At 38.3% G+C, this 27379-nt stretch overlaps 1 protein-coding gene across 5 annotated transcripts; it reads left to right on the forward strand.

Moving 5' to 3' along the window:
• Positions 1-98: 98 nt before the first annotated feature.
• SLTM (SAFB like transcription modulator) lies at positions 99-26925 on the forward strand. Of its 5 annotated transcripts, none has more exons than XM_049812222.1 (21): positions 99-328; positions 1126-1213; positions 10110-10183; positions 10476-10661; positions 11103-11150; positions 12172-12199; positions 13560-14028; positions 14592-14641; positions 16634-16752; positions 18319-18468; positions 18559-18668; positions 18757-18917; positions 19266-19357; positions 19580-19743; positions 20817-20991; positions 21599-21723; positions 23455-23625; positions 24517-24831; positions 25302-25440; positions 26226-26383; positions 26740-26925. In XM_049812222.1, the coding sequence occupies exons 1-21, from the start codon at positions 134-136 to the stop codon at positions 26846-26848; spliced, it is 3126 nt and encodes a 1041-aa protein (XP_049668179.1). In that variant the 5' UTR covers positions 99-133; the 3' UTR covers positions 26849-26925. The 5 variants fall into 5 exon arrangements, with proteins under 5 accessions (XP_049668179.1, XP_049668184.1, XP_049668181.1 ...); XM_049812227.1 differs by having other exon boundaries at positions 18757-18836; XM_049812224.1 differs by having other exon boundaries at positions 13614-14028.
• Positions 26926-27379: the final 454 nt, after the last annotated feature.

Raw genomic sequence — 27379 nt, forward strand, 5'->3', positions numbered from 1 at the left:
CGCAGCGCGCCTGCGCCGCGCCTCCAGGTCGGCCGCGGCCTCCATCCGGGTACTCGGCGGCCCGGCCGGGCGCGGGGGGGGGGCGGGGGGGGGTTTCATTGTGCGTGCAGCTGCCGCGCTCAGTCGCTCTAAAATGGCCGCCGCCGCCCCGTCTCCCGCCGCCGCGGGGGCTCCCGCAGCACCCGCTGCGCCGGCGGCGGTGGCGCTGCCCCCCACCGAGAGCAAGAAGATCACCGATCTGCGGGTCATCGACCTCAAGTCGGAACTGAAGCGGCGGAACCTGGACATCACCGGGGTGAAGACCGTGCTCATCTCCCGGCTCAAGCAGGTGAGGGGCCGGCACAGGCCGCAGGGGCCGGCTCGGACCTGCCCTGCCCGACCCGACCCGACCCGACCCGTCGAGGGGCCCGGTCTGCCGCTGCTGGCCGCCCGGCTCCGGGGGGCGGGGCCCTCGCGGCCCCGCCAGCTGCCCCCGGTGTGGGAGGCGGGACCGGGACCGGGACCTCTCCCCGCGCCGCCGCTGGTGTCGGCGGAGGGGCGAGGGTCTGCCGTGACCGGGTAGAGCCGGCGCATGGGCCCGGCAGGGCGGCACGCCCCTCTCGGGCACCGGTCTGTGGGGCGGCGGCCGGGCCGGGCCGGGCCGGGCTCGGTGTCCCAGCTGGCGGAGCCCGGGCTGGCCGGCGGAGCTCGCCCTGCGGCCTTGCGGCCCTCCTGCCGCCCCGGGCGCTGGAGCTGGAGCTGGTCGGGCGGCCGCCGGGGTGAGCCCCGGGGCCGGTTGTCGCTGTAGGGTTGTTGTGCTTCCCTGCCTCCTGTTTCTGTGCTGCCCTTAATGTCATCCTGGACGTCGTAGTGGCCTGCTAGTGTTATGTTTCCAGTGAGAAATGTGCTGATCCTTGATAAGCTGTACTTTAAAAACGTTGTTTTAACAGTTTAAAGTCTTGCCATTGTCATTAGCATTCCCCCCCTCTCCTTCAGCTGTAAGTGAAAGGTTTAAACCAAAGTGTTTTATAAAATATTTTTGAGATGGGCAAAAATGATTGTTTGGCTCACTGACTTCTACTGATGTCAAATTGTCTAGCTTCCCACTGAAATCTGCTAAAAATTGTATTTTTTTGTCTCATTTAGGCTATTGAAGAGGAAGGAGGCGATCCAGATAATATTGAAATAACTGTTTCAGCTGACACACCCACCAAGAAACCAACTAAAAGCAAAGGTTAAGATCTCTTCATATACATTACATTATTAAGCAGTTTTTGTTGCATATATCACCTTAAAGAAGGAGCATGGAACTGTGGCCTGTAGTTAGGATACAGTTGTGACTTTACTGTTTATGACTCCTGTCACGTAAGACATCTTTTGCCTTACTTATCTGTTTTCAGTCAATGTATATAGGCAATGTATAGGGATGCTGTATATATATGGAAAATGGGTGGGTAAGACGTGTTATGAAGTAGTGGCTGTACTGCCTGCAGATCCTGGAGACTTGTGCTGCATGTGCTGAGACTGTGTTAGATGATCTGTGAGATTTTTTGGAATATGCTGTGTTAACAGAGATCCTGACCATGGAGTGTTACAGGTAGAAAGTGGGCATAGGAACTGCTGTGCGGCTCTGGTGCCAGGGATGGGTATCTCTGTATTGTCCAAGAGTATCTGTGCAACAGCAAGGGGAGAACTAAGAGGTTCTTTAGCTGTGAGAAGGTGCTGGATTTAGGCTAGTGATGAGTGTATGGTGATCATAGAATGGTTTGGGTTGGAAGGGACCTTAAAGATCATCTAGTTCCAACCCCCTGCCATGGGCAGGGACACCTTCAACTAGACCAGGTTGCTCAAAGCCCCATCCAACTTGGCCTTGAACACTTCCAGGGATGGGGCATCTGCAACCTCTCTGGGCAACCTGTTCCCATGCCTCACCACCCTTGCAGTAATACTGTGTGGTAGGGGGTCACTGCCTGAAGAGGACTGTATTGTGTGGGTTTACTAGCATACTTTTTAGTGAAGACAGGACTTATAAATATGGATATCCTGAATGGGCTCTGAAGGCTTACTGTGAAATGCCTAATTAAGAGATTTTAGTTTTTCTGTTGTGAAAAATAATTATTTAGATTCTATACCAATCTGTTTGGCAGTGATTGTGTTGGCTCTGTTTTCTCTTGCATAAGTATTTAAATATTGTTTTGTAAGTTTGGGTTCTGGGAGATTTTTGTTTGGATTTTCGTTTTCTGTTGTTCTGGGAGCATCCATAATCAAGTTATACTGGGAAAGGAAATGTCTGTTTTATGCATAGCATTCTTCACTGAACACACATGCTAAGAATGTTCATATATGTGATATAGATACCTGTTTTGGAAATGCTCAATCTTATACTACTGTCGCTTGTCTTAGTTTGAGGTTTGTGGCAGAAGTGATTATTCGTGCTTTTGTCTGGTGCTGCAAATGGGGAATTTAATAATAAAATCTATCTTCTTAGAAGTTTGAATAACTTATCTGCGCTTTTGACAGTAGAAAAGTGAAAGTAAATAAACTGTTTCACAATGTGGTTTCATTTTCTTCTGTGATATTACTTTATTCCTTACTCTGAAAAGGTAACTGATGCTTAAGAAAACTACATGGAAGCTAAATAAGGAACCACTTCCATGATTTTTCATGTAGAGATCTAAATGGCTACTTGTTTTCTGCAAGGAACACTTCTTATCTGCTGCTTTTCATCCTCCTGTTCTCCAAACTAATGTCATGATGTGCATAATGTTCTTGAACCAGCTTCTTGTTATACTGTTTTGCTTCTGCAAAAGTACTTTGCCTGCTAGTGATGCTGCTGCCTGAGGGAGGGCTTCAGTAGCTGTTCCCTGCCACCTCTTCTGTGGAATTGAATCGTAAGGCATACATATGACATGTACTTTCTTGCTAAATCTCAAAGTAAAATACAATCTTCATGAAGTTGTTATCTGCTCACTTTGCAAGTGCAAGAGTTTTTCCTCATTACTTTTTGGATTACAAAAGTCCTATGAGCAAATTTTGTGCCAAAAGCATGAGAGGTTCATGCTGTATTAATCTTAAAGTGTGGAACAAGAAAAACTCACTAATTTGTCTAGGGAAAATCTTTTTTGATCTTACTGGTTTACTTCTAACTGTAAGAAAGAATATATTCTTTGTTTCAGCTATTCCTTGTCTGTGTTAACTGCTGATTCTGATGTCATCTCCCTCTCTGGTGCTTTCTGCTGAAATATGTTACTAGTAACCAGAAAGTGTCCCTCACAGCTTGGAAATCTAGGGCTTCAAAAATCCTTTCCCTAATGTGTCACTGGTAACTTTCAAAGGCATGGGAGAGATGTGTGCCTATCAACTGAATTCAGTAGGACTGAATTTTAATTTAAAATTACCTATCTTGATCCTCCTTGGGCTTGTACATGCTCTTCACTAGGAGCAGTGTTGCCTCCTTTACTGATTTTGCCAACAGATTGCTCTAGGCCTTTTGCTAATGCTTGCTCCCCCCCCCCCCCCCCCCCCCTCCCCCCGCCCCACAGCTTCAGACTAATACTAATGAGTCTTTAATTACTTTACTGTTGTCCAGTGGTAAAATTAATGGCACTAGTCCTATGGTATTTTTTTCTCCATGCTACTGTACAAAGGAGGGTAGGAATATTAGATACTTGTTTACAAAGAAAATACAGCCTTAGAAAAGGCCAGGGAGTGGGAGTAATGGATAAACCTCCTCACAGCAGCCAGAGAGGTGAATGGGAGGGAGGGAGGAAGGAGATTTCCCTTCTGAAAAATCATGAACAATGTCAGATGGCTACCATTTCTAGATCCGAGTGTCTTTTGTAGCCAGTTTTATTGCAGCTCTCAAGGTCTGTGGAAAAAGTGAGATGTCTAATTCCCTAGCACTGTCTGTTAGAAAACATTGATCTGCAATATTGATGCAGGCTGAATTAGAGGGGGAATAGCGGGGGAGGGTGGGGTGTGTGTGATAGATTTGTTTTCCTTCTCGTGGCTTTTTTTGTGTGTATGTAGACAAAAATGGAGAAGAATAGGAATGAGCCTAAGAATGGGACTTGCCTTCATAAAACAGAATTTTGTGATGGCCTGATAAATTGATTTATCAACCGAGTATATACTGCAGTTTTTTGTTGGACTGTGACAAGCTTTTGACAATGATGATACAAAGCCAACTTGCTATGAGGTAGGAAGAGAATCTGTAAAACACCATGACTAGAAGAATAAGGTCTTGACTAAACTGTTTGAATATAGACCTTATTTCTCTCAAAACAAACAATAGCTCACCAGTGTCCCTTACCAAGTTCTGCAGGACAAGCTATTGTATGAAAAAGGAGTCATATTTAAAATAGGGCATTTACTGACTTGCCCAAAACTGAGATAACATAGAGGGAGCCATGTGGATCTTCATTGGGAAAGTGTATAATTGGAGAATTTTGCATCATTACTTGAAGAATGCTTGCGGATGGATGCTGTAATCCAACAAGAATCCTTGATCAATCCTGTATGCAAAGTTAGTCAAAATCTAACACTTTTTCCAGAAGCTAATTTCATATTCAGGATAAAGAAAAACTGTAGAACAGCCAATCAGAACAGTTATGCAGGTGAGATCAGCTGGTTTTGCCAATTAAAGTTTGAAAGCTTGAAGATGGAACAAATACCAAGTGCTCCATCTTTAATTGCTTCAGCTGTGGCACTCCACCCTCGAATTTAGTAGCTATGGACAAATTTATCTTTTTGTAAAAAGGTTACAGTTTTTAGAAAAAGCTGTTCTTTTCAAGCCTGAACGTTCTGCTGCTTATTCTGGTATCTAGAGGAAGTTACTTTACTGCTAGTATGAAATATTTTTCAAATGTTTCTGATGTGAATGTTCCTTTGAAGTATCTGGAGTAAAGAATATTGTAGCATATTGATACATCATAACTTGGTGCTTGAAAGTTACTTTTCTATCAAGTTTTGGAATTAGTGTGGATGAAGAACAGATTTTAGGCTAATCAATTTTAACCTCAGAGTATTAATGTGAGCAAAGACGTTTATTTGCTGCTCTTCAGGTTTCTGCGGCTAGTTAGACACCTATTACTTCGTATTTTAAGTACCCCTCTAGTTTCTGACTGAATTTCCAATTTGACAATACTGTTTCTGAGATCAAATGCTGACAGCTGACAGTGGCTGGCTTATACTATTGCCCAAATAATTTTGACTTCTTTATTAAAACTGTTCAGTTACTTAATAAAATAAAGTTGTACACTGTTGGCCTTCAAAAGGAGAGTGGGGTGGGGGAAATAATCTGTCATGATGTCATCTGTCCTTCAGGAATATTAAAATAACTATTTTAACAGGCTGTCAGTTCATTATTTCTTCTTCTGAGTTGTTAACATGTGTTACTATAGTTCTGTGATTTGATTTCTGAAACACTCTGCTGTGTGGCAAGCTTGTCCAGAGGTAGATCAGTTTTCCTGCCCAGTGAATCATTGCTGGAGAAAGATAGGGATTCTCAACTGCACTGAAAATAGGTGTCTTATGGCCATGTTACATACATGACATGATCTGCAGGGTACTAGTATAAATGCCTTGATTTTAATCTTGAGTAACCTGAGTTTTCAGTTTTTTCTAAATGATTTTTTTTTCCGAATAAATTTTCTAAATGAATCTTCTTCCTGATCTTTGTTGACCTGCTTTTTAAAATTCTTTTATTTTTCAAGGCAAGCAGGTAGCTACTTTGTTGCTGCTTCTCAGTGGCTCTTTCTGTTGATCTGCATTGCAGTTGCTGAATAAAATAGTAAGGACTGAAAAGTGACTTCTCCAAATGTTCTTGGGGGGGGGCCCTTGCACACAGTGTTGTTGCACCGCTAGTTCGGCCTCTTAATGTTACAAGGCATGTCTGTCTTAATTGACTCATAAAGTAGGTTTGCTAATTTATTATTATTTCTAGGTATGTGACCAGTGGTGTTCAATCACTCTATATATCCCTGCAAATTTTTAAGTATTTGTCAAGATTAAGCCAACTGTTGATACCCTCCTCTTTCTCAAGTGTTTTACTCAAGACGGAATGTATTCAATTCCTTATAACGTACTCTGTCTTTTGAGGAAAGATGTATGTAAATTATTTGTAAAGGGAGCATTCCTTTTAAGCTAGACTTTCTTCTTGCATGTTAATGAGTAGATGATGTGTAGAAAAGAATTTTTCTCTGGAGGGAGGGAATTATTAAGCTAAAATACCTGAACTCAGTATTGATGATAGAAATTTAAGATATTGTTAAGTTGTAATTGACACTTGAAAAATAATGTGCAGACTGAACCTTAGAAACACTTTGCATAGGTGGTTCCAAGATTGGAAAATTGCTTTCATCATTTAAGTTATGATATATCATGCCTTATTGAAGTGAGATATAAATGATGTACAACAAACTGTAGGTAAGGCTTCCATGTGCCCTCAGATAGGAAGAAGTAATCTTGCCAAATACCTCCTATGTAATTTCATTAAGGTGGGGGCGAGTGGTGTCTCTAATGAGCTGCACTAGAAAGAGTTATGAATGTTTAATCATATGATTACAAATGATGGCAAATCTTACGAGCAAGTCAGTGATTCTCTAGAGAGTATTTGACTGTGCGAAGTACATCCTTTCTAAAAACCATAAGTGACTAAAAGCAGTATCCTGCAGACACTGTTGAAGACTTAAATATTTTTGTTATCCTATGATACCATTTAAGAATACAGAAATGTAACAGGACCATTTACTTTTGTTAATATTGCGGCAAATGATACTACTTGAATCGCAGCAGACCTCCTAACTAAATAACACTATAAAGAGTTTATTCCATTGTAAAGATATTCTTTCCCCTTCTTCCTTTTTGCCTCCTGTCGCATGTTTTTGATGAATTTTTGGCATCAGGTATGACAGAACCCTGTTGGGTGTTTCAGCAGGTATAACAGAAGAAATACAAACACTTAATTCTTCCAGAATTTTATGATGAGTGTGTCACTCTATTTCTGCATGAGATGCAGATGTCTAGTTTGTTTAAGACTTGTCCAAATACACTCTTCTATAATTCTTATACACTCAGCTTGAATTTCTCATGTAGAGGACCTTGAATAGGTAGAGCAAGCTTATGCTACTGTAAGGCTCGTAATTGAGATGAAAGCTAAACCTGCATAATGTTAAACCAACATTTGAAAGATCTTCTAAATCTTCTGCTTGCTTCTAAGGAGACTATTCTTTTTATATGTAAACTGTCTGTTGCAATTTTATGGTGTGTAGCAATTGCTATTGCCAGAAAAGTGATTGAGCATGGCTTATAAAGGAGTGCCATCATTCCAAGGTAAATTAGTACTTGTGGTGTTAGGCACCCAGATTTGTGGTGAGTGCTGCTTACACCACTGACATTTTCAATAGCCACTGCACAGAAAAACCTGTACAGAAAATTTATCATGTGTTGACAACTTGTGTGACTTGAGACTTGCTATGCCTGTTGTCTGCAGAAGGTCCAGCTGTTCTGACTGTGATTGTTAACATACCTTTTAATCCCAGTTATTTTCCTCAAAGTGATACTGGTCTTGAATAAGTTCACAGAAACAGTCAGTTTCTGAAAGGTGTTTGTTGCAATCTGATTAGTTGTGTGAAATTATGAGCCAAGTGTGCCTTGCAGCAGTCCATTGTGAATAAGTATCAGTATGGAAAAGTTTTGAATTTTTGTGGACACTGGCTTTTTGACAGGTTACTGTACCAATGTCTGAAAACTATCTGTATCGGAACCTTGAAGTGCCACTTTTGAGCAATGTGACTCTAACCAGATCAAAGTAACCCAAAACACAGAACTGAGAGGGAAAGCAAACTTCCTACCGCTTTCTGACTTGAAGCTGAAAAGTGAAGGTCATTGTTGAGGTTTCCTTACACCTTGGAATACATCTGGTACTCTGAGTAAATGGGTCTTACTGCAAAGACAGGCAGACTAAAGAAAGGCTACTGAAAACATGTATATCTGTCTGGCTTAATCTAGCAGCAAACAAAAGATATGGACAACTTCATTACTGAAAGGTATTACTTCCTCTTGACAAGGACATGTCAATAAAATATAGTTTTCTAGTTAGTATTGCAGAATGATGGGACTAACTTGAGGTAGCTTTGCCAATTTTTATCTTTTTTTTCTATTCCCTTATAAAGTCTGAGTTCTAGTTCACCTGCCAGATTTCCTCAGGCAAAATGAGTGAATTTAAATAGCTATATGCTAGATAGTTGCTAAGTGTGTCTAGCATCTGCTGTGTGTGTTTGCCTGTCTCTATATATGCTCGGCTGGATATGGGATGTGGGAAAAATTGGTCTTTCAGGTTTAACAAACTAAAGAACTGAAATGTGAGAGGGGTAAAACAGAAAACAGTTGAATGTGTGTAGAAATCCTTGCTGTTTCTCACTGCTTTTTATTTATATTGAAGATACCTGTGGCTGCAGATTCTATCACAGAATGCTAAAATAGTAATACAAAATTTGGGTTAGTTTTGTTTTCAGGTATCAGCTGTGATGCATATCAAAAACTGTCGTTTCCAGTGTAAGTGCACTGCTATTTCTGAGGAAAGCTAGCTTCCTTAAGTATACCGTGCTGCTGGCTTTTTGCACCAAAATCTCACAAATCTATTGCATTACCAATATAAAACAGAAATGTTTTGTTTGTTTTAAATGAAGTAAAATCAGCAGCAAGGTCTCTATGCATTTAGATCTGAATGTTTAGATCTCATGTTTTGCAACTGTAGAAATAATTTCTGCCATGTGCCTTTTCCTGGAGACTAATGTGCGTCTGAACTCAAAACAACAATATGCTGTATATAGGAGTACTGTCAAGAGTTCCACCTTTCAGTGGAATGAGTAAAACCAACTGGAATCTAAGTAAAATCAAAACAGTAGTCTCTCTTCTTGGCCTGTAGTTGAGCAGTTTCCAGATTTGAAATGCAATATAAGAACTGTGTTTTAAAAACTGTGGAAATTAATTGTTGACCAAAATTGACTATTCCAGGTAGCAGAAATGTCCATACTGTATCAAACTTTGGCTTATGTTTGTCTTTTCTATTCCTTTTGAGTATCTATAGAACTGATTTAGCAATTCATTAGAGGATGCAGGGATGAGGGAAGAAGTGATGTCAAAAAATAAAGCATTAAGTGCTGATCATGACTGCCATCTCATTTGCATCTTGAATTGACACTTTCAGTAGAAGGTAGTAAAGCCGCTTCCTAACAGAACTGCTGCTGTACCTTGAGCTACTGAAAACCATTGCATAGGCTAATCTTTGATAGAACGAATCAGAGAGACAGAATGCTCTACAAAGTGTGCGTTTGTGTGGAGATATTTATATCTAGTGTTCTTTGGTCTTGTTTTTGCAGAAGATTAAGGAAATGCAATGGGTTCCAAAGGGAACTGTGTCTAGTCATCTCCACAGCGGCATCTCTATTAGAGAAAAGTGTATCTGTGCTGGAAGAACAGAATTCTTCAATGGAACATGCCCTTAGTGCAGGAAAGAATATGTAGAAAACCCCAGTGCTTCACCTGACTCAGTTCTTCAGTTCATTATTCCCTCTAGTGATTTTCAGCACTGAAAAAGATGGCTTGGAGAGGCTTGCAATTGCCATACTTGTGGATACTCAAAAACACAGATAGATAAAACCCTGAGCAATCCAACCACACTTGGAACTAAGCTCTACTTTCAGCAGGTTGGGTGGACTAGATGACCTTTAGAGGTCCCTAAATTGCTCTGTGATACTAATTATCCTATTAAGCAAGCCTTTCCAAAGTCAAGTCATAATGGCTAGTTGACTCCAGTAATTCTAGAAGCATACAGTTTAATGTTCTCCTGAATTCCATTATCACTCAAAGTAGGATTGGTATTAAAATCACTAACTTGGATGTAACTGCTTGTTTATACAATAGCATTATTGTTCATGCTCACTCGGTGGACATTTTTTCTCCTTGCCTTAAAAATACTCAATTTTGGGAAAGTTATATTATAGTGAACAGTTAGATAAACCAGAGCATATCAAGAATAAAAAACTAAGGCCCAACACATAGTCAGTATTGAAAGAAAGTCTGCTCTACTTAGCAGGTCTAGTCATTAGCATATCCTATCATTTCAGGTAAAAAGCAGGAAGCTGATGAATTAGCTGGCGATGCATCAGTTGAAGATGATTCCTTTGTCAAGGTAATAAAAGTATGTAAATTTTTTTTCCAGTTTGTATTTAAGTTTAATGTTTGGTTTTATTTACCAAAAAAAGTTCCATTTTCTATGCGCTAATTTATGTGGAAATTCAGAGCATTGTTTTTACTGTGTTCACAGCTGTGATGCCGAAGGGTGTGAAGGTGTGGGTTTTTTTAAATATGCTATGAATTTTTATTATGCATGTGATACAGTATTTTGCAGAAACAGTGATTCTAGCAGTGAATTTTTCAGAATATTGCTAATACCCTTAGTTATGCCAAATATTTGTTGTTCACACCAAAAGGAAAGTGAATTGGAGACTCAAGATGCAAGTGATCAAGATGGAAATGACGAATTAAAGGACTTCAAAGAATCTGTTGAAGATGAGAACTTGAATTCTAAAGAACTACCATCTGCAGAAAAGAAAAGATACCATGACCTGGAGCCAGCAGAGACAACAGAAGATGCAGAAAAGGATTCTGAAAGTCAGGTACTTTGTTGTATTTTACATGTATTTTTACCAGCAAATTGTTCGGTTTTTGTGTGTGTTTGTATTACCAGGAAGTCAGAACTAGTTTTTCAGTTTCTTGCTTATCTTTAAAAAAGATAATTTGGTACTTTTTTCTTTCTGTTCTCCTTGACCTGTGTTTGAATAGTACTGAAACACATGTGGCATTGATTGCTAAAATTCTACCAAGTCCATACGGAGTTCCTAAGAGGTCCTTTTCCCTGGTACTAGTAGCAACACACATAATCTGAACACTGACCTGAAAGATGCAAGTCATGAGAACTGCCCATTGATGTTCACGTTATTGAGTGTGTATCTACGTAACTAAAATGTTTTCTGAGTTAACTGAATCTCTTGACTCTCTGAATGTTTTAAGTGTCTTACAAATAGTTTGCTGAGCAAGTCCCATTTATGTTCTTATAGGAAAATGAAGGTCAAGACATAGAAGACTACACTTTCCCAACTGTCCATGTAAGTTCCAAATCAGTTCTGTTAAGCAGATCTTCATGTCTATTTAGTTGGAAAAGATCACTTTAGACTGGCTTTTTGTTCCAGCATGCATCTTAGAGTCAGATGGTGTAATACAGTAAAGGTAAACTGTATGGGAAACTTTCATTCATATTTTTTTTATAATGCAGATAATTGTTATTTCCAAATAAGATGTCCTATTTAAGTGCAAATTCCTGTCTACAATTTGGGAGTATTCATAGACTTGCATAGACTTAGCAAGCACTATGTTTCAAACTCTTTTAAAACACTTCAGAGGGCTATGCCAAATGCTAACATAGTATATACAGCCTATGCAGGAGTTTAAAACTCCTTTTTTAATGAAGATAGTTGCCTTTGAAGAGTGTTTGGGGGTAGGGGGGTGGTTTGGGATTGGATTTTGTTGTTGTTAATACTGATATCTGTAACATCTTTAAGTTCAGAAATTAATTCCAAGTTGCACGGAATAGATGTCTGAAAAGGGACATCTCATATAGCATGTCTTGCTCAGTGGGGCTGATGATAAATAAGTAAATACCTATTAAAATCACGGTTTCATATTTAAGTACTTATTGGAGGAAGTCTACCTAGTTTCTGACTTCTGTCCTAAGCTTTTAAAGCTAATGATGGATTGCTTGCATTTCATTGAAAGTACTAATCAGCAGTGTGACATCCATTCTGAAGGCTTTAGCAAGCCATGGGATAGGTTAGAAATGTCCTGTTGAGTTAAGGCAGGCGGGGAAGGGAAAGAAAATAGCTGTGTGTTCCAACCAATTGCGAACTGCAAGCATTATGGATAGATAGATACCAGTGAAGTTTTGTACAAATCTTCAGTGATTTGATAAGGGAGATGCACAGGCTTGATTTTCCGAAGGAAAGATGATCTAGAAGAGTTTTCAGTTCACTAACTTGCCTTCATACAATAGAAATTCTGTGGAAAATATGAGCTGTTCTGCTTAAAGTTTTAAAGTAGGAGACATTTAGTCTTGACTTCCTTTTCTTGCAGGATGGCGAAGATGAAGAAAATGAGAAAGGTATGTTTAAAGTTTAGTAGAGTTCAGAGGTCTTTAGTCTGGTAGAGCAGGCAACTTTCTCCTGTTATATTCAATCTCTTTACTAATACTAGGCTTGTCTCCAGTACTAAGTATCAGTTGTCTCCTTATTGAGCTCAGCACCTGGAATCATTGCAGTCAGTGGGTTTACTTCACTCCTAAGAGTTATTTTACTCTTAAGAGTTGATTGCACTACTTATCAGTTACTGTGGTGGATGTATAATATAGTTGTAATACTATGATTCTTAATGAAAAAAACATAGTATTGAAGGACTCTGATTTTAATATACGGTAAGTCTTGATGCAGAAGCTTCCAACTTGCACTGCAGTAACTGATGTTTAATTGAGTGAAATGATACACCCTTACACTGAACTTGAGCACCCAACAAATGTATGGACCATCATATGCTTGACTTACTGTCACTTAGAAATACCAGTTGTGTATAGGATGGTAAAACAAGTGTTTGGAAACCTGTGGAGTGGCTACCTTTTTTTAAGCTGTGCTCATTAGTGAAACTATAGAAGGAATGTAATGCATTTAGGCAAACAGACTTCCTGGACAGAAGTCTTAAGGATTCTACGTATTGTGGACTAGAAAGGACATGGAACACCATCACTTTACACAAGATGGAATAAACACATTAGTGAAGTTATAGGATAAAACTACAGACTCCATGTTTACGAGGGACCCCATGGCTGAAGTCTCATCTGTGCAAATCCAAGAATACAGCTGGAGATGCCTATGTGGGACTGAGATGGAAAATCTGTCCAGTGGATGAAGACTGAGAACCATTTGTCTACGAACTCTGGATTAAAGCTCACTCCTCCACGTTCTGCAGCAGCCTTGTACAGCTAACTTGACTGCCAAACACCTGCCTAGAAAGGAAAAGCAGAAGACAACACCAGCGTGGAAGACTGGCTGAAATTCTCCAAGACTGTAATTCTTTCGGATTTGGGAAGGTTAGAAGTCCTAGAACCAGGAAGATTCAAAGACAGATTAAATCAAACTGTGACCGTCCAAAGCAACTATTTTCTTCTGGAACGCTAAATCCTAAACTGGAAAATGGATAATTCTTATGAAGAACGGGTATCTCCAGGATGGAACCATATTCTCCCTCCTAATGTTTTGGTATTTGTCTCTAGAAAATGTGTTTTGCCATGAAGAATAAGTGATCCTGGGTAAAGGATTTATATTTGTGTTAATACACCTTGTGTTTTTTTTCTAACCTTCCATCAGTGCTAATAACTGGCTTTGTATTTTCTAGGTCCTATTCTAGCTTATGCATATGAAATTGTTTAAACTTCTTGTTTTGCCATATTTATTCCTGTTAAATCCTCTTAGATAAAGCAGGTTCTGGTGATGGTACACAAGAAGTATCTAAACCTCTTCCTTCAGAAGAAAGCCTAGCTGAGGCTGATCACACGGCTCATGAAGAGATGGAAGCTAACACCTCTGTGAAAGAAGCTGAGGATGATAACATATCGGTTACAATCCAGGCTGAAGATGCCATCACTCTGGATTTTGATGGTGATGACCTCCTAGAAACAGGTAAAAATGTGAAAATTACAGATTCTGAAGCAAGTAAGCCAAAGGATGGGCAGGATACCATTTCACAGAGCCTGGAGAAGGAAAGCAAGGACTATGAGATGACAGAGAACCATAAAGATGGTAAGAAGGAAGACTGCGTGAAGGGTGATCCCGTCAAGAAGGAAGCCAGAGAAAGTTCAAAGAAAGCAGAATCTGGAGACAAAGAAAAGGATACTTTGAAGAAAGGTCCCTCGTCTACTGGGGCCTCTGGTCAAGCAAAGAGGTTTGTTTTTCTATGTCAGTTCTTTACGATACTGAGTACCAGCATTCAATAAGATCACTCTACATTAAGGGGGTAGCAGCAAGAATCTTATAATTAGTATCCTATGCTTCTGCCTATAGATTTTTTGACCGCCATAAGTTACTTTTTAAAATTCAAGATCTTCGTATAGACACTATGTCCTACTGATTGCATTGTCGAATTGTCAGCATTTATTTATTTTTTTCAAATTGACGATTTTTTTAAATGTCCTTGTGATGATGGTAATGAACAGCTATCAGTTCTAAGAACACAAAATGAAGTCAAGTCCCCGTCCTGAAATCTGGAGAAGATTGCCATATATCCACTGAATAGAGTTGTCAGAAAATCTAGATCTTCAGGCATCTTGGGGAAAAATCAGTGCAAGAATCCATAAGGGAATCATTTGTTCAAATATACAGTCTAGCCCTTTTTTATTTTTATTTTTTGAAATGTTAACTTGTCTATTAGTATTAGTAGTATAAAATGCAACACTTAGCAAATTCTGTATTTTCAATTTTCTTCTGATGTTTAATTTGCTTCTCTAGCTCTACTAAGGAATCTAAAGAAAGCAAGACAACATCAAAGGATGATAAAGGTAACTATTACAAATTAGGGTAGTATTGTCTTGAACTAAATGCTTTCCTGTTTGAGAAATTGCTTGCCACGTTCTAAAATGGCTTATATAATTGAACTTGTCCATCTGTAGTAAATTATGCTAGAAGTACAGTAGTCGTTAGCTATATGTATGTGTCTATAAATTTTTTTTTCTCCTTATGCTAGATTCCTCATAAGATCAAAAATAAAAACTCAATGAAGATCTCATATTTCATAATATTTTGTGGAGCAAATTCCACTTAACGTTTCCCAAGTCTTTGTTTTGATGAGAAGGTGTAATTTTCAGATAAGCCTGCTGTAGCTTACAATGGTTTGGATTGATGTTATACGCAGAACAAGCGAAAAATAATTGCAAGTACTTAAACGTAACGCCAATGAATTTTTTTGTCTTGTTTTTAATTCTAGCTCATTTTTAAATAAAGTGAACTCTCAACCAAGTATAAGAGCTGAGATGCCAGCTAGCAAAATGTCACTTGTGGCTGTTTAGTGCATTAAAGTTGGACCTGTTTGTCTACCTTGGAGTTTCCATCTGTTACCATAAACCCCTATATTATGCTTACAAATTCAAAGAGCGGAGCTCAAGAGCACGTTAATGTCACCAGTTATACTGATGGTTCATCGTTGAACAAATGCATTTGTATAAGCTCATGTGTCTCCCTATTTTGCCTACTAGTTCTCTGCCAAAAACCTTTGTCACAAATCTCTTCCATATCACTAATGGATGAATGGAACTTTACCTGATAAATGAATTTTTGAGAAGAAATTTTTGTGACAGACATAATTCAGTTTTCTGTAGATGCATGTCTTTTCATGGGAGTTATATGCTTACAATGAAATTAAATGAAGATACAACAAATCTGCTTTCATGTAGCATATATAACTATAATAGTAACTATTATAAGGCTGTCTTAAAATACATAGCCAAAGCCAGTATAGTGGCTCTTTAATGATATTCTAATTGTATCACAGTTTATTAAGATATCTAGGATTATCAAGATAATCCTGGTTTGACAATAACTGAGGTTTGGTGCCTTTTGCTCTGGGTTCATCTTGATGCGTTGAAGAAGGAAAACTAACCTTTTTCCTCAACGTGGTTAAATTACCTTTTAAAACTGCATACCACCAAATTTTCCAACTGTTTAGCTGGAGATCCAGTTCTGGTCTTGCCTGTATGACTGGCTATGTTTTAACATGCTCAAAAGTAGTTCATACATTTAGCAGCAAACAACAACAAGCTGACCTAAATAATATAAGACTAAAAGATACTGAGAATAAGATTACATGAATCTCTGCAGTTCTTGGTTCTATGTTGTTGCAAAAATGGCTAATATATTGGGGGGATGGGGAGGTGCTGGTGTTTAAAGCACATAATGTTCCTCCAGCTTTTCTTCAGTATTTTCCTTAGTATGCGGGAAATGATTTTGGTGGGTTGCATCCAATTCTACATCCAGCAGTAATTTTAAAAAGCTGCTCGAAATGGAGGGCAGATACTTCACGAAGTTGTGGAAATTAACCATGTTATTCTGGAGGCTAGGATTAACTAAGTCTCCCCTATTTACCTTTCTGCCATCTCTTTGTTAATGTGAGTAAAGACGTACTGATGAAGAACAAATGTTGGGTGCTAAAAAAAATTTTCTTGGATGGAAGTTATTGATAAGAACCAGAAGTTGAAGCTAAATGTACATACCCAAATGAGGGGTAAAGCATGCCTTTAACAAAGAATTGTATGGTTTTTCTAGCTCTGTCATCTGGGTATGAGTTAGCCAAGCTGTTGGTTTCAATACATGGCGAAATGAATGAAATCTTATGGCATATATTTTTTTTATATAGAAGTCTTTTCAAGAAAGGTAACCGGATAAACAGTTACTTAAAGGTAACAGGCTAAGTTTCTCTTTTCAGCAAGAGTTTAGTTCAATATTCATGGTACCTTTGTCTCCTTAATTTTTTGGCTGTTCTGTAAAACTTGTTTCAGGAAGCGCAAGCAGTGTTAGTGGTAGCAGTGGAAGTTCAACTAGGAACCTGTGGGTTAGTGGACTGTCTTCCAACACAAAAGCTGCTGACTTGAAAAATCTCTTTGGCAAATATGGAAAGGTATTTCATGGGGTGTGATACCATGTGTGTTGTGTCTGTCTCCTCCCCTTCCTCTATTCAGTTACAGAAATTGAGTAATACTTGATTTAAATAAAAGTCTGAGATTAAATGTCTGACCAGTGTTATCTAAAAAAACCTCAGTACTTTCAGCATATAAAGTAAGAGTGCGTGCATACAGGAAGAACCATATGTTAATTTTCTAAGAAATTTTTTTTTTCCTGTTGAGCTAAGATAGAGGCAATAAAAATGTTACAAATATGACTGGTCAGAACTGGCTTGAAAAAGTGTTTTTTTAAATTAAATAATGTTCTCTTGCAGCAACTGTATTTAACCATGAGTGTAAGATAATGTGCTAACATGCTGCTTTGGGAGACTTGTTTTTAAAATGTGTTCTGAGGGCTTATGAATGGGGAAAAATAGGTTAAAAAAAAAGTGACAGGTAATGTCTGTTCTTTCAGGGACTCTTTTAATGACTTAGTGAATTTTTTTACAGGCTGCTTAAACTAAAGCTGTTTTCCTGGATTTTGGTTTAATTTAACATACAAATTCCATAGAACAATGCAGAATCCATATCAGCTAAGTAGTCTTCTGAAAACAGTTTTTGTTGCAGTTGTTCTCATTTTCTCAAAGGTGTTGCTGATAACTATGTGAATTCATAGTGTTTGTATAAGCCTGTGCAGTTATGAAATTATTGCATCTTGGGAACTAATTAGAACCTTAGCACTGTGAATATCAAGTATGTGTACTGATTATTGGATATCTGATTTTTCTTATGAATTTAGTAGGTGATTTTATTTAATGCCTTCACAAGTGTTAAAACCTGAGAGTATATTTTGTTAAAACTTCCAATTCTTTGGCTGTTTTTGCTGTAAAGTTGCTTGGTACCTGTATTTACTTAGCTTCCCAGTTTTAAATTAATAGGGAAATATGTGATTTTTAAATGACTATACCATTACAGGCTGCTAGAAAGATAAAATTGTTGCTTTAGAGCATGACTATATCAAGAAGACTGGACCTAGTAGTTACAGAAATTTTAGCAAGGAGCAGGAACACAAAGCTTAATGCTTTCTCAAGAAGCAGGTGTCAGAGAGCTGGTTGCTAAAATTGCTTAATTTACACATTGGCTCCCTTATTAAGTTACCACATAATACTGCGTATACCTTCCTGCCATTAATTGGCAGCTGCTGACTTTTTTGTGGGGGTTCATCTGTCAGAGATGAACTGTCAAATTCAGATCAGTGGTGTTTCTGTGAACGAGTTTTGACAGTAACTGAACTGGCAAAAGAATCATTTAGATAATGTGACTGGTCAAAACAGGACGTAAGCATTGATATGGCTTGATGTGAAAGTTGGGATAAAGTTCTCAAAGCTGCAACTTCCTGTGGAATTAGATGCTTTTTGAAAACTTCAAGTGTCAGTCTTTCTAGTGGGTGGGGTTTTTGTTGCTGTTGGAATGGTTTTGTTTGTTTGGGGTTTTATATAGTAGGGTAAAAATATTATTGGAATACCATTGCTTCCTTACTAGAAATGTCTCTCTCAAAACCTAAATTTTACCTGTTTATGTAGGTACTTGGTGCAAAGGTGGTCACAAATGCACGAAGCCCAGGGGCAAAATGTTACGGCATAGTAACTATGTCTTCTAGTACAGAAGTGGCTAGGTGTATTGCACACCTTCACCGAACAGAGCTGCATGGACAACAAATTTCTGTTGAGAAAGTAGGTTTAATAAAATGAAAATTTTTCCCAAAATAGACCATCTTATGCAAGAATCTGTATTAACCCATTTGCTTTTGGAAAAAAATATAGGTGAAAGGCGATCCCTCCAAAAAGGAGTTGAAGAAGGAAAGTGATGAGAAATCTGGTTCAGGTAGAAGTGTGGGAGATAAAAAGACTGCATCAAGTGATAAAGCCAGCAAGTAAGAAATTTCACATGTCTTCTGAAGTCGTCAAAATCCTTTAAGTTGAATTTTCCTCATTGCATTTGTGTGTTTATTTCCTAACAAGAACTCCATCAACCAAAAAAGAAGAAAAGAAATCTGAGAAATCTGAAAAAAAAGAAAGTAAAGAAGCCAAGAAAACAGAAGGTAAAGATGAGAAGAGTGATAATGGAGCAAGTGGCCCTAATCAAGAATCCACTAAAAAAACTGAAGAAAAGAAAAGAATAAGTATGCAATATAGCCATGTTTCCTCCTGTTGAATCTGTGTGTCTGACTTGTTTTGGGGGCATGTTCTTGCTCTTACTGGAAACCAGACAATTAAACATCTGTTCTTTTTTTAGACTCCAGTAACATATATTACTTTAGAGCTGACGTAAAAGCTTCCATATTTTATATTACTACTTAATTACAGAGACATGCTGGTATGCTTCTACCAGTAACAGTTCAATTTAGAGATTTAGAAATATCACTAAGGAAAATCTGTAATAGGCAAATAGGGATGTGTGTGTGTTTTAAACCTTTTTTCTTTTTCTTTTTTTTTTTTTTCTTCTTTTTTTTTTCTCCCCCCTTCACTAGGTGGTAAAAGCCCAGGTCAAGTTGTAGTTTTAGACCAAACAAAAGGAGATCAAGGCCACACTAGAACAGTTAGAAGGGGAAGGTTTGATAAAGTAAGTATTATAGATTTGATGTATTCCTTACCTGGTTTGATACTACCTTACAGTTGATATTTTCACTGAAGAGTCAATAAACTATCACAAACTGTTAAGCTTAGATAGAAGCTTTGTATGCTTTGGGATAGCTAAGTAGTTAATTATACTTGAACATAGCATCCAGAAATCTCCCTAAATGAATGAGACTTCTGAAATAACCATTGTAATCTCTATCTATAGCCACAGATATTGAGGAACAAAGAGCGTATTATTCAAGATAAAGTGAAATTCAGGGAATACAGGGGTAGAAAGGATATCTTGCCTTTTGAAAAGATGAAGGAACAGAGATTGCGAGAACACATGGTTCGATTGGAAAGAATACGACGAGCTGTTGAACTCCGAAGGTAGTAATTCAACTTTTTGATAAAGGCTATTTTATACATTAATTGATCAGATACTATATTTAAAAATCTAATCAGAATGCATTCTGTCAAGCCTTTTACTCAGATGTTAAAGTCTGGGACTCTACCTAACAGTATCTTTATATGAATTAAAAGACTCCAAAATTTTTGTTTGATCTTTTAATAGCCATGTATGTACACACTTAGCTTAGTATTTGTTATGGGGGGGGTTGTATCTCATAAGTGTTACTGCATGCCAGTTCTCTTTTTGAAAAGATGAGAAGTTGGCTAGGAGATGCGGCCAAAAATAGCGTTTGGGGTTGTTTGGTTGGTTTGTTTTTAAACAGGGAACTGTTGTATATCTAAATGACAAATCAAGCATAATACAATCTTGTCCCTTTAAATAAAAGGTCTAAATGGCTACACTTTTCTATTCTACTCTTTTCATATGGCCAAAAGTTTGTAAAGGATAGTTAAATGGCTTGTGTTGTTAGCTGGATTTCCCTAAACAAAGGAATTCCCAGCAAGTGTAAAGCTTAAAGGAGAAAATGCCTTTCCTGCTTCTTGTAAGCTATACTATAGGGGGTGGGAAGAGGAAAGCAAAATGAAGCTGTTGACAAGTATACCTAACCTATGCAAGTCGGAATGATCGTGTTATTCTGTCTTATTTTTGGACAAAAAACAATAAGTAAATGTTTTGTTAGCTTGAAGAGGCCAAGAGCTAAAATAGCATTTATTTTTGAGATCCAAATCATATTCTTTGTTATTATTGTCTACCAGATGACAACATAGAAATATGAGTAGAGCATAAAATACGTCAAGACTGATGATTCTTGATATAACTTCTCCTAGTATCTGTTGTCTGCTTAAATGGTGTAGAGTATGCTAAAACCAGTTTGGCTACTTGGGGCTAAAAGTATAGACTTCTGATACCAGGACTTCTGTCAAGAGCTTACTCTCAAATAGTTTGTTCTTAATGTCTATGCCTAAGGTGATGTTAGTTTTGGATGAGAAAATTTTTCAGATGAATTTCTGCTACCTTTTTTTTTTCTTTTTTTTTTTTTTTCCCCCTTTAGGCGAAGAGAAATTGCTGAGAGGGAGCGTCGTGAGAGAGAACGCATACGAATAATGCACGAACGAGAAGAATGCTTGCAGAGAGAAAGGGAACGATTAGAAATTGAAAGGCAAAAACTAGAGAGGGAAAGAATGGAACGGGAGCGTTTGGAAAGAGAGCGTGTTCGTATTGAACAGGTATACACACTTATATTTTGGACTGTAGTGCAATATCATTTTGGAGTATAACCCAGTTTGCACTTAAGGTGAATTTTTCTCTTTGCCTACCCAGCCCATAAAAGAACCAACCAAACATTACATAATCCACAATGTACAACAACAGTAATCTTTTATCTTGTTTGCTTGACCTGTGAGTAATTTGATGGCAAACTGTTGCTACTGGTTTATGCGGTAGCTATATGTGTCTGTCTCTAAAACTGAAGTACAGCAGATCATATTGCCCATACTAGTCTTCCATTATTTTACTAGATTTTTTCCTAGAGAATGTCACTGCAAAGTTAGTGAGATGTGTTTCTGGGTAGCAAATACAATAGCAATACAAGAAATTACCCGAAGATATTTCTAACAGGCAATAGCTTCTCCAGATCTGTTGTCTACTTTTTTTAGACAAGTATTCCTTATACTCTTTAATCTGAGCTGCTATCCAAGGATCAATTACATCAGATAGCCTTTAATAGAAAACGATCAAGTATTAATTCCATATACTTGCTAACTCTTCTATAGGTATCTCTAATCAAGAGCTATTTTGTTTGTTGTGTTTATTCACCCTTCCCTTTCGTGGTAGGAACGTCGAAAAGAAGCAGAGCGTATTGCTCGTGAAAGGGAGGAACTTCGTCGACAACAGCAGCAACTTCGTTATGAACAGGAAAAGAGGAATTCTTTGAAACGTCCACGTGATGTAGATCACAGGTAATCTAATTCTGAAACCATTGTTTTACAGCACTTAGTAAAAAGAAACAGCTACCAGCCCTGTGTCAGACTTGAAAATGCATTTGTACCTTAAGTCTTCACAGAAGAACTGGATTTCTGGTATTTGTTTTTGACATCAGTTTATGCCCAGTGTGTGAAACACACCTTATGTGTAGGAGAGAGTTTTGAAATAAGAGAAGCATCCCCTGAATTAATTCTTACTGAATGAAAAGAGCGTAACACAATTCAGTGCATTTGCTGAGAAAAGTTGTTCTTCTGCCTCAATGGCTGAAATTTCAAGCTTCTACTTTGTTAAGAATTCACATTTCTGGTAAATGGATGGTTCAGGAAGTCAATGTGATTGCTTTTAATTTTTATTGAAGCTGATGACATCTGTTATTTGCTGTTTGAGCCACATGAATTGACCTGGCTTTGATCCTTATTTGATTATAAGAATAGGACTGAGACCTTAGCTATAAAATTGACATATCAGTGGTACGATGGAAGGTAAATATAAGTTGTCATGGTAGATATAGTAGCAGAACACTAATATTTCTTCACCAGAGGAATAAAGACAGCTTCATTTTTCAAGGGTACTGATGATACACTTCAGTATCTCATATTCTTATCATAAAGACTCTGTACCTGAATGTTTCTAGTAAGCAAGGCTGTGATGTTTCCTACAGTATTCTTTCCTGAGAAAGCTGTTCTGATTTGTGGGTGGTTGTTTTGGGGGTGGGTTTTTTTTGTTGTGGTTTGTGGGTGTTTTTTTTTTTCTTTCCCCTAGAGGGCAATTTTTTTTCCCTAGAAGGCTACTTTCAAGGCAAAATCTTGCTACAGTGATGTTTTTGTTGGGGTTTTGTTTTTTCTTTTAAACTGCCCAACACGGTATACTATTGCTTAGATTTTTATTACCTATTTTATTGCTATTTGTTTCTTTAATTTGCACTTCTGTCGTGGTTTAACCCCAGCCAGCAACTAAGCACCACGCAGCCGCTCACTCACTCCCCCGCATCCAGTGGGATGGGGGAGAAAATCGGGGACAAAGAAGTAAAACCCGTGGGTTGAGATAAGAACGGTTTAATAGAACAGAAAAGAAGAAACTAATAATGATAATGATAACACTAATAAAATTACAACAGTAGTAATAGAAGGATTGGAATGTACAAATGATGTGCAGGGCAATTGCTCACCACCCGTCGACCAACGCCCAGCTAGTCCCCGAGAGGTGATTCCCTGCCCCCATTTCCCAGTTCCTATACTAGACGGGACATCCCATGGTATGGAATACCCTGTTGGCCAGTTTGGGTCAGGTGCCCTGGTTGTGTCCTGTGCCAACTTCTTGTGCCCCTCCAGCCTTCTCACTGGCTGGACATGAGAAGCTGAAAAATCCTTGACTATAGTATAAACATTACTTAGCAACAACTGAAAACATCAGTGTGTTATCAACATTCTTCTCATACCTAACTCAAAAACATAGCACTGTACCAGCTACTAGGAAGACAGTTAACTCTATCCCAGCTGAAACCAGGACAACTTCAAACAGAGGGGTGTCTTAGGGGTTTTTTTTCTTAAATTATTTTGTTCACTACTATTTAAAGAGTCTGCCTTTGTTAGTGGCTTTCCAAAGGTCAAATGAGCGTCTTTAAAACAGACAACTGACTCATTTCTCAGTATATTAGGCCTTGATTTGGATACATGTAACTGAGGGTTCATTTGCTTTGCTTAAAGGAGAGATGATCCTTACTGGAATGAGAATAAGAAGATGGCTCTTGATACAGATGCACGTTTTAGTCACGGTTCAGATTACAGTCGCCAGCAGAACAGGTTTAATGATTTTGATCACAGAGAACGAGGACGATATCCAGAAGGTTCTTCTGTTCCATCATCTTCTTTTGATAGGTAAGTTTAGGTAATAGGGCAGGTATTTGCTTGCTAACACCTCTCTGTATTTCACTCTTAACTGTTCAAAATTTAAAATGGTACTAAAGGCTTTATACAGTTTTGATGCAGAATTGCAGTGGTGTCCTAATATATCTTGTATCTTCAGCACCTGCCATTTATATCATGGAATCTAGTCAGCTTTTCTCTGAGGACTTTAGATTAGCTGCCTGGTGTTCTTTTTTGTGTGACTTTTTTGGGTTTCAAAAGAATTTTTGCGATTATTCCTCTTTCATATCTAGTCATAAGTGGGTTCCAATGAATTAGATCTGTCCTACTTGGTAACTTACCTCCTTAAGAAGCAAGGCTAAAAGCAATGGATTTAATGAGATTTGAGAGTATTACTTGCACGAGTCATATTTATGAGGATCCATGCAACTGTGCAGTAAATGCTGGTTCCAGACCCAACTTCATGTTTCCATTAAACATCTCCAATAACCAGTTAAAAAGTTAAGACCACATAATTGTAGCTTCTGGACTTCTGCTTTTATGCTGCAATGGATTAGAATTATATTTTCTAGCCAACTCGAGAAATCTAGCATTCCCTCTGCTTCATATTAGGCAAAAAGGAGGCCCTACAATTGCTTAAATTCAGCTGACCAAAATGAGAACAGATAAATGCATAAAGAAATGTTAAACTGGCTGCAAGAACTTCAGCTCAAAATGACAATTGTAGAAATAAATATAATTTGGGGTGGGAAGGATCTTTGAGTTATATACCACATAGATAGTAATAAACATGTAACATAAAGACGAATACTATTTTTGTATACTCACACATGTGCTTACACGTGCAGAGAAATGGGAAAATGGGAGACAACCAAATTACTTTTTCCTACTTTATCAACTTAGGCGAGAACGTTTTGTAAATCAAGGTGAAGCAAAAAAGACTCGCCCAACAGCACGAAGGGAAGAGCCAGGGTTTGAGAGATATCCTAAGAACTTCAGTGAGTCCAGAAGAAATGAACCACCACAGCCAAGAAGTGAACTTCGAGATACAGACAGACGAGAAGTGCGAGGAGACAGAGATGAAAGAAGAACAGTGATAATTCATGACAGACCTGAAATACCACACGGTCGACATCCAAGAGAGACTGGTTCAAATCCACCTAGACAAACAAATTGGAAGAGTGAGGGAAGCATAAACACAGACAAACGGGATGGCAGGTAAATCTGCTGGCTGACCAACAAATTAGTAAAGGTACTGATTCTTGCAGAATTTATCCATAGTAGCAATTCCTCAAGAACTGATGTGTAAAGAGAGAACAGACCCCCTCCAAAAGAATGGCAAAGTCATTTCCCAAAAGCATTAGAAAAAAAAAATTGTGTGTAGGTTGTCACATATGCTAAACCTCATCTCTAAAGTTGATGCTGACTCCCAGCAGTCTATTCTTAATCATGTGTAGCAACTTATAGTAAGGAGGCTTTTGTGCAAGAATGTGGATGTAAACCAATAACCTGTAAGCTTTAATTATTTAGAGAGCTACATAGATCTAAAAGAATATTTCTCAGAAGCTAACTGCAAGTTGCTAGGATCCTGAGAAACAAAAAGGAATCTTCGAAGTCTACATGTGCTATGATTTGACACCAATTCTGTTATACTGAAAGCAAAATTTTGATAAAAGCAATTTTTACAGAGGTGAGAGGCCAGATCGATCAGGAAGAGAAGTGTCTGGACATGTGAGAGGTGCACCTCCTGGTAGCCGTAGCAGTGCTTCTGGGTATGGAAGCAGGGAAGGAGAACGAGGCGTGATGGGAGAAAGAGGTGGAGGACAAGTGAGTCATCTTCTTGTGTTTGTGTGCATGAGAGACTGGAAAATGCAAAATCACACTGGAAAAATGACCATATAGCATCATATAAATCATTAGCAAGCATCCTGGGTATTTTCAAGTTAGTTTTCTTTAAGGTTCTTTTTTTGTTGAGTTTTTTAATAAGCCTAGAAATTGCAGAAAACATACCCAATTTTTTTTTTATGATTAGCATCTTTCAGGTAGATCAGAACAATACCTGAATGAGTTGCTGATTGGACTTTTAAGAATTTGTTGTCATCCTATGTGTTCAGGGTTTTAACCTTACACTGCCTGCTACTTCCAGTGCAGTTTGTCATTGTAATTGTTATCTGCAATGTGCTACTGAGAGAAAAACCTGTAAGGTTTGTCCTTAAAGTCTACAGACTAAACTGCTCCATGCTACTGGATCCTGAAGCATTTTTAAAAAATAGTCTTTCTCTTTCTGTAGCCATATGGAACATGCTTGTCTGATTATATGAGATCAGGGCATAATTGGGAGTAAAGTACAAGCTCATGGAACGTCAGTCCCTGCATACCCACACTGTCATTATTGCAAATTAGTGTCTTTTTGTTATTTAGAGTTATTTTTAACAGGACCCTTATAAGCATGGGTTAGCTGCTTGTGGACTGAAATCTTACAAGATGCTTGACTTTTCTATATTTTATATATATATATAAAAGCTGTAAGCTTAACTTTCTTGAAAAGCTCATTTCCTGTTGATAACGAAATATGCCTTTCATTCTGAAAATGACTATCACTTTCTTACTAGCACTATAATGAGGACAGACATGTTGTTGAACGCCATAGTCGTGAAACTGGACCAAGAAAAGAATGGCATGGACCTAGTTCTCAAGGAAGTGGGTATCATGACACAAGGAGAATGGGAGATGGCCGTGGAGGAGGTGGCATGATGTCTCCACATACAAGGTACCAAAACTACTCCTTCCTCTCTGTTCCCTGCTGACCTCTCAAAGCTTTGGTTATGCTTAGACAGTACAGTAGTCTCAGTGCAAGCAGCATTACTTTCTGGGGATGGTTTGCTGCTGCACAAAATACAAACCCATGTTTCCATGCCAGCACATGGCTCCACAACGGTCATATTGCTAGTGGCAGTATTGTTGGGCTGCACAGAAGCAAGTGACTTCTTGCAAAGTCTCTTGGGTCTTTTGAGACTTCAGGTTTAACAGTCGAGTGCTATGAGTCGTAACAATGTTCTTACCTGTACCCCAAGAGTTTAGAAACTTATCATAACTTAACACTTTTTTTAAAACCTTTGTTTTCAGTAACTCTTCACCAATTAATAGAGTTGTACAGATCACAGGCAATTCCATGCAGAGGGGAAGTGGCTCAGGATTTAAGCCATTTAAAGGTGGACCTCCACGAAGATTCTAAGACTGCAGCTGCTTGGTTTCAAGATAACTTATTGAAATCTCTTGTAAACTTTCTCTGATTAAAAACAGGAAATCTTGTCTGGAAATCCTGGTTAAATTTTTTTAATTTAACATGATTACTTTCCTCTCAATTTTGGAGGCGTTTTAATAGTTACGTTGTAATTTTGGATAGTTTTTGTGTATCTTTGATAAGCATTTTCCCTGAGGCACTAGAGCTGTGTAAAAACAAATTGGAACCAAAATATTTGTTAATCCTGTATAAAAGAATAGTTTGCAGCTGTGTGCTAGTAGTTTGATTTACCAACATTAGCTCTGTGGTGTCATGCTTTAAAGTTAGCTACTTATCACAACATACACAACTATAACCTCCATTTTGAAGGTTGTCCAGGCTACTATCTCTGCTTTCTAATTTGTAGAGAAATAAGATTTTTCTTTCATTACTGGGTATTATGTAACCTATTTTTGCAGAAGGTACTGTTACATTGAGTGCATTTATGTGTATTCTTGCAAATGTATTCTTTTGAAATAAACC

This window comes from Accipiter gentilis, chromosome 10 (genome assembly GCF_929443795.1).
Source record: "Accipiter gentilis chromosome 10, bAccGen1.1, whole genome shotgun sequence".
Taxonomy (NCBI): domain Eukaryota; kingdom Metazoa; phylum Chordata; class Aves; order Accipitriformes; family Accipitridae; genus Astur; species Astur gentilis.